The 16,242-nt window shown below is 33.3% G+C and overlaps 1 protein-coding gene across 2 annotated transcripts; it reads right to left on the reverse strand.

Moving 5' to 3' along the window:
- Positions 1–982: 982 nt before the first annotated feature.
- Positions 983–8,577, reverse strand: LOC127125652 (lysophospholipid acyltransferase LPEAT1). 2 transcript variants are annotated; one of them, XM_051054441.1, is made up of 9 exons: positions 7,854–8,577; positions 7,025–7,141; positions 6,870–6,907; positions 6,523–6,587; positions 5,877–5,945; positions 4,878–5,011; positions 2,935–3,075; positions 1,567–1,630; positions 983–1,221 (listed from the first exon to the last, which is right to left on the reverse strand). In XM_051054441.1, exons 1-9 carry the CDS (start codon positions 8,361–8,363, stop codon positions 1,202–1,204), a joined length of 1,158 nt encoding a protein of 385 aa, XP_050910398.1. In that variant the 5' UTR covers positions 8,364–8,577; the 3' UTR covers positions 983–1,201. The 2 variants fall into 2 exon arrangements, with proteins under 2 accessions (XP_050910398.1, XP_050910397.1); XM_051054440.1 differs by lacking the exon at positions 983–1,221 and having other exon boundaries at positions 1,245–1,630.
- Positions 8,578–16,242: the final 7,665 nt, after the last annotated feature.

Genomic DNA, 16,242 nt, shown 5'->3' on the forward strand with positions numbered 1-16,242 from the left:
AAAAAAAACTGGATTAATGGAGGGAGAAGGAAATAATGCTGCTGCTTTTGATTTTGTGGTCACAAAACCGTTCTAGTTCTCAATTCCCTAATGAATTTGTTCATTAAACTACTGATTGTTTTTTAAAAAAGTTGTTTTTGAAAAAAGAGACAGTGACAATGTAAATTTTTAGGTTATTATTTTGATTAAATATATTATAATATTTTTTTATATTGAAAGTATATTATTATTGAACTTATTCTTTTTATTTTAAATTGTTTTTCTTTTAAATTGTTCGAGAAGATATATATGCAAATAAAATTGTGTTTGTTTAAGGTGATCTTGAATATTTTCGAAAATATATTTTTGGATTTATTCTAAAAATATATTTTTAACTTTTTTTTAATTATCTTTATTACAAAACAACGGGGCAATTCATTTACATATACTTTAGGGTAAATGGTTACGAATAAATTCAGAAATATGTGTTTAAATTAAATTTTAAAATAAAATGAGGTGAGTCTCGCTTAAAATCTACTTTAAGATGAAAAAAATTATAATCGAAGATATATATCAAAAATTCTGAAATACATTTTTGAAATTTTATAGAGCTCTTCTCTATTACATAGGGTGAAGTTAATAATCCCCATTATATATGGTAGGCTTTTTTCAAACACGGTAGGGATGTGTTTGAAACTAATTTACATGTGCTTCGCGACAGCCCTATGGCAATGATTTGTTCAAGTAATAAGTATAAGAAAATTCTCGTAGTGTAGTCGATATATAAAAACAGGAACCCATTTGGCAGATAATCAGGTACTTGAAAAAATGTACTATTTTAAGGGACAGTTAAAAAGAGTGATCGTTAAAAGAACTAAATTGAAGATCTATTCATAAAAGATGGTTGTTTGTTTGGGGAACCTCGTCACCAGAAAGATAAAATGCCTCTCTAAGTTTATTTTATCTAATGTAAAACATTAAAATATTAACAAGGATAGGCAAGTTATTTTAGAAGTTAGAACACCTATATTAATATTGGAGAGTATCCCATATCATTATATGTAGATACATTGGAGCCTCTGCTCAGAAATCCTACTCATTCCAGATACAGTTACTGGATACATACTTGTTCTGCACAGAATTTTTCTATATTAGTTTCTTTTTTCTTTTCCTGACAAATAATACACCCATACAACGAATATACATGCGAATATCCGAAGAACTATCCTTGGGAAAACAAACCTGCAGGAACACGAAACAGAAGATTCAGTCTAAGCTTACATGGCTTTTCTCAAATGAGTTAGGTCATTTATCACAATAAAACTTTTGGCTCTTGAATTGCGTCTCTCATTCACCAACAATTAAAATACATTATTGGTTACAGTATTTACAAGAAAATTACACAAGTACTATTCAGTAGTTTATGCGATTATAGCACCCCCACCTCACACAAGCTGTCCATTCATATATAAAGCAAATTCTAAGTTTGAAACCAAAACTCGAATGGAACTACATATCAATTGAGGCCGGGTTCATGAAATTATCAATCGTCTTTCTGATGCAAAACACTAGGCAGGCTATTATTACCATTGAGAGCAGCGTGATAAATTCGTTTTTCAGCTAGCCCAATATCAGAAAGTGTCAAATTACCCTGCAGGCAGAACATACAATAGATAACACAAGGTATCAGTGGCAGTGTGCATAACATGCAATAGATAACACAAGGTATCAGTGCCGCTAACACAAGTTGTCATATATATATATATATTTTTCCATACATGATTAGAACTTTCAATCTAGTGACAGTCATGTGAGAAAGTCACCTACCGACTTTTCATTGGTGTAAGATTGATTTTAATTCATACTTGTGTCTATGACAACTTTCCAGTGAAACAAAAAGTTTGAGAAAATTGTTCATTACGTGCAAACCATTAACACCTATTCTGGCAAATCCAAGTTTAGTACTAGTACAACTGGTACCAAGTACCAACCCTGCTGACAAGCAAGACTATTGAGTTAACATGAGACACCTAAAACATTGGGTCCTAATATCCAAACATTCTCTTGAAAAGTTCTAAACAAATCCATGGTTCAATAATGGCCAGATTTATCAAAACAATTCTAAAGAACTATTGAATCTAGGTGCTGTCTTATAGTGTTTATACACGTGTGTAACGATATGATCAACTCCAACAATAGAATACACTATCCCCATATCCTTCCAAACTACGTAAGTTCTACTAGTGTAAGGGTTCATGAAAAAAAAACAAGCGTAAAGAAATACGGGTGTGCAAAAAAATCGGTTATTCTTAATCAAATTAGTGTCCAAATGGTTCCACTTTTAAAAATTCAATTCAAATGCTAAAATATAAATGTCAATATCCATTATGTTAACCAAATATAAACCGATACCCATGATAATGATGTGGTTTAGTTATTGGATACCATGTGTTAAATTTATATGATTGTCTCTTTTCATTTTTCATCATATACACATTATAGACCAATTCTAAATTTTGAACTCTTTTTAAGTAAATTTTTTAAAAGAAAGAATTCTTTTTGAAAAGATATTTAGAACTTTTTTTTTTAATGTTTTTCTCGAAATAATTTGTGTTCAGAATATTTTTATTTTCGGATTAATTAATTATTTCAAATTTTCAAAATAAAAAATAATTGAATTTTCAGTATTTTATTTATTTTCAAAGTATTTTTTATTTTCAGACAAAACATTTTAAAGACTCATAAAATTTGTTTCAAGTATTTAAATTTAAAAATTAATATTAATTTGAAGAAATTTAAATTTAATTAAAAAATTTGGATTAAAATCAAAACCTATTTAAAAGAGGTTTTAAATCGATTATGAATTTCAAACTGATTTTTATAACAAGTAGATTTCCATTAAATGGTTATCCATGCACACATGAGATCTATCTCCACAGTAAATAGAATAAATACCTCACTAGCCATCAACCTTCTAACATTATCCGCATACAATTTGGGATCATCCTTTTCCTGTTGTGAGGGATAGTAAAGAGGTAATTGTGTCGCCTCCATATAGTTTACAAACTGACATAGGAGAAATATCACATGGCGCACCTGCCAACATTAATGTCAATGTAAGAATAAAATAAACATAGTTAAGTAAGATGGCAATTTCTCCAATCAAACAAGCAGAAAAATGTAAGCAAACTAAATAAGTCTCTGTATGGATTAAAGCAGTCCCCTAGAGCTTGGTTTAAAAATTTCACTCAATCCATGAAGAAACAAGGGTACATTCAAGGACAAGCTAACCACACCTCGTTCACAAAGTTCTCCCACGATAGAAAAGTTGCTGCCCTGATTCTTTATATTGATGATATGGTCCTTACCGGAGATGATACAGCGGAAATGGCAAGAGTAAAAGAGAAATTGGCAGTAGACTTTGAAATCAAGGACTTGGGATTCATGATATATATTCTAGGTATGGAGGTTTCTCGGTCAAAGAATGGTATTGTGGTTTCACAGCAGAAAAACATTCTAGACTTATTGAAAGAAACAGGAATGACTAGATGTCGTCCTGCAGATACCCCTACAGATCCTAATGTTAAACTTTGGGGAGAAGGTAATGTTCCTGTTGATACTGAAAATTATCAAAGATTGGATTGGAAAACTGATTTTTTTGTCACACACATATTGTTTTCTCAGTTAGTGTAGTAAGCTAGTTTATGCATTCTCCTTTCGAGGAACATTTTGAAACAATCTATAGGATACTGAGATATTTGAAGGAAAATCCTGAAAAAGCTTATATTTTAAGAAAACTAGTGAAATAAATATGTCTATCTTCAACGATATTGATCGGGCAGGTTCAGTCACAGATAGAAGATCAACCTCTGGATATTGTACCTATATTGGGGTAATCTTGTGAAATGGAGGAGCAAGAAACAAGGAGGTGTAGCAAGAAGTAGTGCAGAAAACTAGTTCATAGCTATATCTCAAGGTATTTGTGAAGGATTATGGATCCTTAGAGTCCTAAAAAAACTTAAAATGAAAATTGAGCTTCCAATGAAATTATACTCTAATAGTAAAGCTTCGATTAGCATAGCTCATAACCCAATTCAACAGAACCAAGTATATTAAGATTGATCGACACTTCATAAAAGAGAAGTTAGATGCTGGAATCATATGTCTAACCTTTCGTGACTTCAAGTCAACAAATTGCGGATATCCTGACCAAAAGTTTGGCAAGACCTACCTTTGAGCATTTGATAGACAAGTTGGACATGATAGATATCTATACACCAACTAGAGGGGGGTGGAAAATATTTTATTTCTTTATTTTATTGTTTCTGTTTATTACTCTTTATTCTCTATTGAAGAGAGAATTAGTTGTAATTTATTCTATTCCTGCTATTAAACCAGCTTTGGGGACTGAGGAATAAAACACAACAGTTTTATCTATTATCTTCAATAGAGACTATGTCTCAATCTTTAGCCATCTAATCCTATGTGCATTGCAGCAAGAACAGGGGTGCTTGGACCGCAGGATTGTGTGATCCTTCGGGTCTACTCGCAATCTTACCAGCACTGCCTGTCACAAAGGATACCCATATCTTATATTTCGAAGTTACTATATTAAAGTTACCAGAGGGAACCTTTACATTATGCCACAAAACATCATCATTGCAGCTAGTAGAATATCATTAACCCGTAAGAGCAAAATTATGAATTTGTTTACACCAACCATCATATAAACACGCTGATAAAAGTACATGATGCTCGTTGACATATTTACCAATAATATTGTCGTGTATATATTATATTTACGAGAACAGAGCAGCTTCAAAGTTGAGTACAGGATTAGGTTTTATAATCAGAAATTGTCGAAAACCATGAAACTTAATTACTATAAAAATACTTACCCCAGAAATTGAATCCCAGGCAGGGCTAAATCTTTGGTAATGGTATTTTAAAATTACAGGAAGTACTGGTGCCTTTGCCAAAAAACCACCAGTCTTGAATGGAAGGAGGAAATCTCCATTTGTGGTTGTACCTTCTGTAGAATACCAAATAGCATCAAATGAAATTATTATAAAGAAAACGTTGATTTGAAAAACATGAATATTTTGGATATTGGGGGGGGGGGGTTGTTCACTTTTGATAATTTACAGACTGATGCAACGAACTAATAGAAAAATATTGACTAATATCTATAATATGAAGCCATATGTGACAAATAAAAATTCACATACTAGAAACAGAATAAGTAAATAAATGTGAAGAACCTTAAGGCATAGAGTTATATTTGAAGATAAAGAAATATGAGATGGAGTCAAAAAGGAAATGGATCTAGCAAATGAATGATTACGATGAAATAAGATTTTTAAAACAAAATACATAGGGTCAAAAACTCAACAAAAAATACTGCAGATGAGAACAAGGATGCAGTATATGCAAATAGGATAAAATAAGTAAAGAAATGCAGCAACTTTAGCCATCAAATTAGTTTGAACAAGAAATTGGAAGTATAAAATTTGCATCACCGATTTTATATGCTATCTTGCTTATACAACCGATTTCTTTCCCTTAAAATAATAGAGACCCACACTACCAAGTACGAACGTATTATATCTTGCTCTTCTTAGGTTAGGTTAGGTTAGATTAAGGTTTGTGTATTTGAGACATCAAGGTACAAAACTCCTATATAGCCTACAGCGTGTAATTAGTGAACGTAAAATAACCTGTTGTCCAATTTGAGACATCAAGGTACAAAACTCCTATATAGCCTACAGCGTGTAATTAACGAACATAAAATAACCTGTGGTCCAATCTGATATCTGAAGCCCAATTTGGTTAAAACTCAAAAGAATAAATCTGATCGACACCCCAATTTGGTTAAAAAAAATAGGAAGGATGATAACCTGGAAATAACATCATTAATGGAGCAGATTCATTCTGATGTGCTTCTCGAATTCTTTCCGTGACAACAGCTGCAAGAAGAAAGTTCACAGGTTAGCCGCCTGTTGCAACTAAAACACATTAATATGTCAAAAGGGAAAACCACTACTAGGGCACCTCTAATTGGTCACAAATAGCATGAGTATAACTAGAAGCCAAAAAGGAGATTCAAATACCCACAAAAAATTAATTAAATTAGGAAAAATGAAAATTATTTACTTTAGTCTATTTCCAAAGCGGAAAATTAAAGAATCCAACTAACCATATTATGCTACCAAACAGACTTGATGAAATTTTATGGTAAGTCAAGTAACTTAATTAACATCAATGATAGGGCACTCTTTACAAATGGTATATAGAATTTTGCATTGACAGGCTCCATGTATAACTCAATATAACAAACAGGAGATAACACATATACCAAAAAGTTATAAGTTAAAAGATGCAAAATACCTCATGCAATTAGTATACAATTGAAAATATGAAAACAACAACACAAGGAAGAAGAAAATGATGGAAACAAGGAATTATATACATTTTTTGTTCATTTAAATTGTGTACACGTGAATATACAGAGTGAGCATATACAATCATCTATGTAGTATGCACCTGAAACACCCTTGAAGTCAGATGACTTTGATTCCCGCTGAACATAGATGCAACCAAGGCACTTGCTGTCACAAAAATGTGTCAATATATAAGCACTAGGTTCTGAAAATATCTTACAGTGAAAAGATAATGCACATTGAATCATGTGAAATGAAGCATTCTCGCTAACTATACATCAATCACTATTCATGTAAAAGTTAACTTTTGAAATGAGACTTGACAAAAAATAAAGAGCAGAACGCCTCAAAAACTACAGAATTCAAATGAAGAAAAAAGATTTAAGTTTGCAATGACCAACAAAAGCCATAGAATTAAACCAGGAGGAACTGATAAAAAAGGCAACAAACCTGATGAGACCAACAAGAGGAAGCTTGGCCACCGATCTCTTCATTGGTTAAATCCCAGATTTTAACAGAACATTTGGGATGAAAAATGTCAGCAACATACATATATACAAATATATATACACCATTTTGGAAGATAAAAAAGTCTTATGACAAACCTTAGCAACAAAACTTGGGAAAGAGGAAGACATGTGATACAAAATATCCAAGTAAGATACATGATTAGATATTATTACACCAGGCCTTTCCGTCTTTTCAGGCTGAGGTTTGTCTTCCTAGTGATAATGAAGCAGACAGAAAAAATTAAACAAATGCCAAAAGAGAACATTTCTACTGCAAAAGTATAATGATAATGATATACAAGCTGGCCGAATGTAACAACTAAGATACATCCAATTCAATAGTCCTTTGACCGATAACAAGGTAGATAGAGGGCCAAAATGAGTAAATAAATTATAAATGTATTAGAAAAAGCCAGTTCTGATAAGCTTAACTTTAAACATTTATTGAATAATCAGTATTAAATAGAGTCTTGTAACAACCATCGTGAGTGGCGTATGTTAAAATTAACTTCTACACATAATCCTAAATTGCAGTTTCTAACTACAAGTGCATCTGTAATATAAAGCCTTTAGAGGGCTCTACATCTGTATCACAACGGCAATATAAAGACTTTAAAGGCCTCTGCAACAACATCACTACTGCAATTGCGGCATATTCGTCCATAATTTGTCACAATATCAAGGTTCACGGTTAAACCGCATCACACCCCCAGCCTCAATTTTGAACTATTATGCCTAGAATTTTTGCCCTCCAATTTTACTTGTTCATAATAATAAACGTCTATCATAAAATTATAAAGAGCTTTTCATAAATAAAATCAGCTAAACTTATCATAATCAAATATGTTAAGTAAAAGCTTATTTAAACTAAGCAGTTCCAATAAATTGAAATTGAATGCACAAAAAGTCGAAGTGGAAATGAAACCTGATTGATTGAGGTAGTAGATTCAGGAATCCAATAAAATCCAAAAACGAAAAGCATAACCCTGGAAAGAGCTTTTCCACACCGAACAATAACAATCCTTCTCCACCCTCCCATATGAGCATAATCCTCTTGTTCATCTTCACGATTCGGACTCAAAAACAATGTACAAACCCTACAGATAACGTAATAAACCGCCAAAACAATCCCAGCAAGAATCACTCTAATTGGAAGAAGCGTAACAAGTGCGAAACCAAGCAATAGTTTCTCCTTAGCTGCTAACTCTCCTCTCCCCATGGTTCCATAAACATCGCGACGAACATACGCCGCGAATTTCTTCTCAAGCTCTTGTAGCTCCGCCGCGGTGATTGCGGTTGCGGTGGTTGAGGTGGTGGTGGAAGATACTGAATCTGATCTGAGAAGAGGACGATCGTCGCGAACGGTGTCATTTCCATTCGATTTCGCTGCTTTGGAATTCAAGTCTTTCAGTTCAGACTCCATCCCCTTCATCATCGTTGTTCATAGATTGTTGCTTCGCTTTCATATATACAAACCCTAGTAGTATATGATAATCAAAAGGTAATTAATTAGTCATTAATTAGGGTTTTATTTGAGATTAGAGATAAAAAAGGTGAGATTAGCTTAGCATCACCCAAAGCTTGCTTGCTTTTGGTTTCCCAGATCTGCACGCATTTTTTATGAATTTCTCTCTTATTCGTACCGTTTCACCGTGACTGTAATTTTTAAAAATTGTAGTGGATTGCAGATTCAAATCGCATTTTTACAATAAAAAAATATTTATTTTAAAATAAATATCATTTTACGGTTAGTATATACGTATTGATAAGAAGTAGAAAAGTTGGAAACAGTTGATTAGGTGTTCTTGCAACTGTCATCCAATGAATTTATGACAAGTGGAATACTTAATCTAATCTAAGCGACTAATCTTTGTTAATTTTTTATTTGTATCTGTTAAACCAACAAAAAATAATTCTAAAAACAAGTCCAACTGATTGCAGTTTTGAGATATTACTGTTGGCGGTTATGTACAGTAAGGACAGATTAGTTGATAATGGGTCTGACGTGGGTTAAGTAATCCACTTGTCATAATTTGGTTGAAAAATAGTTGCAACAGCAAGTAGAGAGAATTGTGTCTAAGTTTTGTCTTGATAAGATTATTTAATAAGAATTATAAATGTTAAAAAATTGTTAGAATAGTACATTTCTCTAAAATATACGTTGAATAAACAATTATATATATATATATATATATATATATATATATATATATATATATATATATATATATATATATATATATATATATATATATATATATATATATATATCGGTGAGAATTGCGATATGTCACATGTTTTCCATCCTTATTTGGGTTGGTGTATTGCAAAGCTAATGTTTGGGATCATCTTTAAGCTAGAACAACCTTTATTACGGGCATGATCAATTAAAGATCATTGTCTTCTCACGAATTGAATTTGAATCAATATCAAAGACTTTATTTTATTAAATCGTGAGTCTATCTATTGTCCTCCACATTCTATTTGTCATGTCCCAAAATTTATCATACCCTTCACAATGCTCACCTAGGTCATTAACCCTAATCATGTGCATGTCTTCATGGTCATTCACTTCATTTGCATAAGCATTAGTTCAATACAAGAGGACATGTATCTTGGGTTCAAAGCATTGTTGCTTGTACTAGGGCTTCCTAGCAGCTTGAGGTTGCTCGGCCAACCAAAACCCTAATTGGGGGTACTCTTGGTTCTTGTGTGTGTGTGTGCTTGGCATTGAGGATTCATCTGTGGCTTCTTGGTGAAGCAAAAACCTAATTTGGGATTCCGCTTGCTGGTGGACACTCTTAACCCTAATTTCACCTGGTTCACTATCATTCATTTATGCATGATCTATTTGTTTGGTCAAGCTTCATTCAAGCTCAATGGTTCTTGAATCACTATGAAGTTTCATCGGTTGGATCAAGTTCATTTCAAGTCACTACATGCCCATATATTGCTTAATGGCGTCTTTTGGTCCAAAGCTCATTCTCATGGCTCCCTAACTCCCACTTGTCCCATTCATGATCATTTCATAGGATCATCTCATCTAATCATTGTTAGTTCTTGGTTGGTTCAATCATGGTTATCCATATGTCCATCAATCCCTCATTCAAGTCTCATTGCCCATACATTAGTCATTGATTCATCAGTCATTTCATTCCATTGGTCCATTAATCTTTGGTTCACTCAAATCATATTATTCATTCATTTCATTGCCCACTCAAGTCTGTTGAGTTTTTAGGTCTTGCACTCGGTTCATTGGATTGCCTTTCAATACATTTTATACAAGTCACTTCATTCCATTGGTCCATGTTTCTATTTAATTCACTTGGCCTTGCTTCTACTTGCTTGCAAGAGATAATTTGGACACAAAAGGCTTTGAATCCTTGGAGTTTCATATCCAAAACAGAATGAGAACCAAAACTCAATTTCAATTGAAACCTTCAAGGTATTCTATTAATGGAGGTTTGATATTGATGAGCAAAGCTTGGGCAAGAGTCCTCCTTCATTCTGAGACCAATGAGTTCATTATATAGGCATGGCAAAGTGTTATTCACACAATTTCAAAAAATTGTCAAAAATAATAACTTGTGTGCATGGGTGCATGGGCATGCATTAAGGCCCAAATGATAAATGCAAAAGTTCCAAATTCGTACACATTTGATGCTGAAATCACTTCATGAAGCCATGCAATGTTGGTTGAAAATTGAGCACAAAACTTTCCAAATAGGGCCATGCAATGTACTCATGCGTAAGTCCCTCAAATTTAATCCAAATGCCATGATATTAGACTCTTTGGAAAGCTAGCATGAAGGGGAACAACTTTGTTGTTGAAAGTTTTTCCATTTCGAGCTTGGATCATGATGAATTTTGGTGTGGAAGTTGGAGGAATCAAACATAGTTGAAAATTTTCTAAGTTAAAAGTCAAATGACCCTTTTTTCCACCTTGAATAACTTTTGCTATGAGCTTCAAATGACTCTGGTTCCTTCTCCAAAGTTGTAGATATTTAAATTACCTTAAATTTGGTAACAAATTTTACACCATTTGGATTTTTCATGATGGATTTATAGATTTTAGAAGCTGAGGAAAATTGCTTGTTCAATGATGATGGCCCAAAATGACCTATAATGTTTCCTTTTGGCACATGCCCTTGCAAGTGGATTTTGATCTTTCTCAAAGAATAAAAGTTGTAGAAGACATCTTGAAATTTATCATGAAACTTAGATGATATTCATATCATAAAAATTGAGCAAGTTATGGTCCTTGGAAGTTGACCTTCCATCCAGAGCACAAACAAAATGACCTATAATCTTTCACCAATAAAAATGACTTTTCAAGAAAAATTAGCTCTTGACGCCAACATGAAAGTTTTTTGTAATATCATAAAGAGTAACTTTTATTTTTGAATCATTTTCATATGACAAAAATTGTAAGAGATAGGGTCTAGGTAACCCTAAATTTGATCAATTGACTTCTCTGGTCAACCTCCTTGAACCAACTTGCAAACTTGAAGTTCTTTTGCTTTTTGGGGCTCATGGAGGATCATATATTCTTATGATGAAGTATAATGTAGTATCCCTTGATAATATTGACCAATTTGTTGAAGAAACTTGCTGAGGAAGGCACAAAAGATATTCAAATGAATTAGGGCTTCCTTGACAAACAAGCTTCAAACTCTTGATGAAATCTTGATCAACATGACAAATAAAGAATATGGGTATCCATATATGATGTTTAGAGCCAATATGAACCTTTCTTTGATTAATCTCTTGCACTGAGTGTCTCAAACCCTAGATATGAGCTTGATGAGGCATGGGTGGATGCACATACTACCTACAAATGAAATAAAGCTACACTAGACATATTTTTGGTATTTTGGTTAGTAAAAAAATAAAAATAAAGTATGATACAATCATAAATTTGCTTGGTGATCTCTCCCAATGTGAATCCAATGAGTGAACAGTGATGAGGCTACTAAGGTGTGATCCCAAAGCCAATGCAAATTGATGAGATGACATGAGGGATCTTAAGGTCAAAATTGGGGTCTTACACAACATCCTCACCACGATCACAATTTTCATCTTTGTGGTTCTGAGAGAAAATAGTAGTCGCACACCATTTGAATAAGACGAGTTCACTGCATGAGTTTGGTGTTTCTATTTTGCATGTTTGTGAAGAAAGATTGTCGAAATGTTGATAAAGATTATAATATATGAGAGAGACGAGTGAGAGAGATATTAGAGTTTTATTTTAAGAGAGACGATTGTTATGTACTGAAGCGAGATAACTTTGCTTTTACACACGCACACACATACATACATACATACATACATACATACACACACACACATACACACACACACACACACACACACACACACACACACACATATATATATATATATATATATATATATATATATATATATATATATATATATATATATAAAGGTAAAACATGACTTTATTTGAAAATATAGTAAATGTTTTTAGATTTTTCTTACAAAAATACTATGATGAACACTAACTTTTTATTATGTGATATTCAAATGAATTTCTTCTCCCTTTATATACAGTCCATTTCAAAAAATGTAGACTCACTTTAACTTCACCAAACAAAAGAATATGTTGAAAAACAGTCTTCATAAAATTGATATTATTATAGATACTACGTTCGCAGATGTAGCGTACGAAAATATTAGATTTTTTATATCATTTAACATTTTAGACTATGATTTAAAAAATAAAATGTTAATATGTATGCAGAAGTTTAATATTTTTTTTATTATACCCTACTATGAAAAAGAGCTTTAATCTCAGTTGAGAAAGAACTTTTACCTTGATTGGGAGTCCGAGGTAACGAAAGGTATTATGAAAATTGTCCATCTTTTCACCTCGGGGCACTGACCGATAGGGGTGTAATCGATTCGATTTGGACAGGTTTTTGGTCAAAAAAATGTCCAAACCGATGATATCTCCATCAGTTTGGTTTGGTTGAGTTTTTAGTATTTATTTTTTTATAAAATGAAATCAATCCAAACTAACCGATTTGATTCGGTTTGGTTTGGTTTGGTTGATCGATTTACAATGTTTTTTTAAACATAATATTCATCAGCGCCATCTCCACTATCATGCTTTTCGGTGTATTTTTTTCTATTATTTTTTTAAAATAGTATATTTCATGCTCTCTCTCTCTCTCTCTCTCTCTCTCTCTCTCTCTCTCTCTATATATATATATATATATATATATATATATATTATTCTTAATCCATACAAAATAGTGGCATGATTTTCATTGCATCCTGAAATAAGTTCACGATCAAATATAAGAAGTTGGAAATTGATATCATAAGGTTAGGAAGAGATTTAAAATCATAACAAATAGAATACATAACAACAAAAAATTTCAATACACATAAATTAACATGTTTCTCACCTCAAACACAACTCAAAATTGTTTTGTAGAAAGACTAGAAGGAAATTTGTTGAAGAAGAAGAAGAAAAAAAAGGTTTAAAAATATATATGAAAACTAACGAAGAGAATTTGAACACAAAGAAGGCGACCATAACATATCGAATGAACTGTATAAAGAGCAACAATGGTGGTAGGCAACGAGAGTAGCATTTTGGTGAAAATAAGTTTTTGTGATTTATGGTTTCTACTTTCTATGTTTTAAAGTTTGATTCTAAATGTACATTTTGCTGGAAGGAAGGAACTGTGAACAAAAATGGAGAATGGTTGGAAAGATACAAAATGTAGGTTTATTGATGGGTGTAATAAAAGATTTATAGCGTAATTATAGGCATTGGTTCAGTTCATCGGTTTGGCGGTTCCTAAAAACTAAAACTGAGAACCGAACCAAACCACATGATTTTTATTGGTTCGATTCGGTTTTGAAACCGAAACAAAAACAATCGATTTTTTTTGTTTGGTTTGGTTTGGATTGTCGGTTTAATTGGTTTTTTTTATCCGTTTACACCCCTACATTGGCGATGCGAAAAATTGAAAAGTGTGTCACTTTTCTCTTCGTTTGGGAGGTTAACCAATGGAAAAACCATCCATTTTTACATCGGGTGGACTATGAACCGAGATGAAATTTACAACTAAAGATAGAGGGAAGAAGTGGAAATCCTAGTAAGGGAAAACATATATAGGCAAGGGTTAAGGGAAACCATTTGGGGTATCTAAGAGGTTTAAGAAATATGTCTAAACATCTTGGACCTGTGTGATTCATATTTAGAGAGTTGGTGAAATTAGAAAATATCTGGGTAGAAAATAATGTTTGTTTTTTGAAACTTGGGTGACTATTTTATTGTAACTCATTTGTAATTTTTTATAACAAATTTTGGAAGTATAGTGAATAGAAAAGTTTCTCTCTCCCCTAGAGTAAATTGTAACACCCCGATAATAATAAAATAATTATTTAAATTGAGTTAATAATGTAATTATTAATTTAATTGAATAATTAGAAATTTTATTATTATTATTTTTGGATTATTATTATTTTGGGAAAATATATATATGTTGGAATAAGGAAAAGTTCTCATTTGGAAAAGCATTTCACGTGAAAACAGAACAGAGAAGCATCGTGAGAGAAAAAGGAAAAAGGGCAGAGAAGAGGAGCTGAAGAGCAAAGGTTGGAGAACGAAAGCTTGAAGCTCAAAGATTCTGCCGGATTGTCAAGGTAAGGGGGGTTTATCTCGATTAATGGGTATTATGGGAGAATATGTGATGGGTAGTAATAAGCTGTTAATTTGACCCTAATTGGGAATTGTGAATGCTGAAAATTTGTTGGATGAACCGTGTGAGAAGTTGAAATTAAATCGGTAATTGAGTCTGTTGTAATTTTCCGATCGTATAGCTTTTTACGGAATCGGATTCGGAGGTCCGGAAGTCCTCCAATGGCGGAAAATGCGGAGAATTCTGCATTCTGCCTCGAGTTAGCGCAGGAACAGCTTCTGTCTTGCGTTAACCGGTTAACCCAGGGTGTTAACCGGTTAACACTGTGTTGGATTATGAATATGTGCTGTTTTGTCTGCGTTAACCGGTTAACCCAGGGTGTTAACCGGTTAACACTGTTGTCATTTCTGATATTTGGCTGTTTGTGCTGCGTTAACCGGTTAACCCAGGGCGTTAACCGGTTAACACTATTAAAAATTGAGACAGAAGGCGTGTTGTGCTGCGTTAACCGGTTAACCCAGGGCGTTAACCGGTTAACGCTGTAGCAGAATGGAAAAATTGTTATTTAAATGTTGTGTACCTATCTGAGGGTTGGTCTATGTTGGCCTATGGTGAAATAGGGATTAATTCCCGCTGTTTTGAGCAGTACATGGATTAGTGGAATGTACTAATATTGTGGCTGTTGTTTGGCATAGTCTGACATGCTTATGTGATGAAATATTGATGATGTATAATGATGTGCATGATGCTGTGAATATATATATTATGCATGCATGTGTGAATGGGCTGTGGTATGGCTTAGAGTATGAGCTTGTGTCCGTTATGAATTGTTGTGGGTGTTGCATTGCTAGATGATTAGCATGCATGGCATAGCCTTCGGGGCTGTAGCTAATTCCCATAGTGAGGAATTAGTGAGTGAACCATTGTGGATTTGTTGTTGATGTTTGCATACTAGATGAGTAGTGTGCATAGTCTAGCCTTTGGGGCTGTAGCTAATTCCCATGGTGAGGAATTAGTGAGTGAGGCATTAGATCTCAATGAGTGGGACTAGTGAGCTCAGTAGCCGTATCTGGAGGGATCGGTGAGCTTGAACTATATGTTCGAGAAGAGTCGGTACCGCATTTCATGGAGTCTCATTGCATAATGAATGCATGGCATAGCCTGTGGGGCTGTAGCTAATTCCCATTGTGAGGAATTAGTGAGTAAATCGTTGTGTTGTGTTGTTGGTGTTGAATATGGTTTGAGGATTTTACATATGATATATATTATTGTTGAATATGATGTTTGGACGGATATTGCCGTTGCTGAATGCGTAGTCTGGTTAGGGTGAATTGATGTGTGATTTACTTAGCATTACATGTTGTTCTATAATGCTTATTATATTGATTGAGGAACTCACCCTTACAACCCATTTTTCAGGTAACGAGAAATGAATTGAATAGAAGCTAACGCTTGGAGTCTATAGTAGTGTCCTATGGGTCATGCTCTGGTAGATGTAACATCGGGAGGGAACCTTTTCGTTGTATTGTTGGAAATTGTCGAATTAGTTTACATGTATGGTGTTACATGTCTCATGCTGATGTTGAATTCTATTCCGCTGCGTATTATGCAACTGTTTTATTTGATAAATAAATG

This window comes from Lathyrus oleraceus, chromosome 3 (genome assembly GCF_024323335.1).
Source record: "Lathyrus oleraceus cultivar Zhongwan6 chromosome 3, CAAS_Psat_ZW6_1.0, whole genome shotgun sequence".
NCBI classification, from domain to species: domain Eukaryota; kingdom Viridiplantae; phylum Streptophyta; class Magnoliopsida; order Fabales; family Fabaceae; genus Lathyrus; species Lathyrus oleraceus.

Bases quoted from the DNA above. Each gene is read 5' to 3' on its own strand.
- LOC127125652 (XM_051054440.1), bottom strand. From the start codon at position 8,363: ATGATGAAGGGGATGGAGTCTGAACTGAAAGACTTGAATTCCAAAGCA. The intron at 7,142-7,853 runs GTTTCATTTCCA...CATTATCACTAG, and splicing joins CTACTACCTCAATCAATCAG to GAAGACAAACCTCAGCCTGA. The intron at 6,588-6,869 runs GTTTGTTGCCTT...TTTTTGTGACAG, and splicing joins CCTCTTGTTGGTCTCATCAG to CAAGTGCCTTGGTTGCATCT.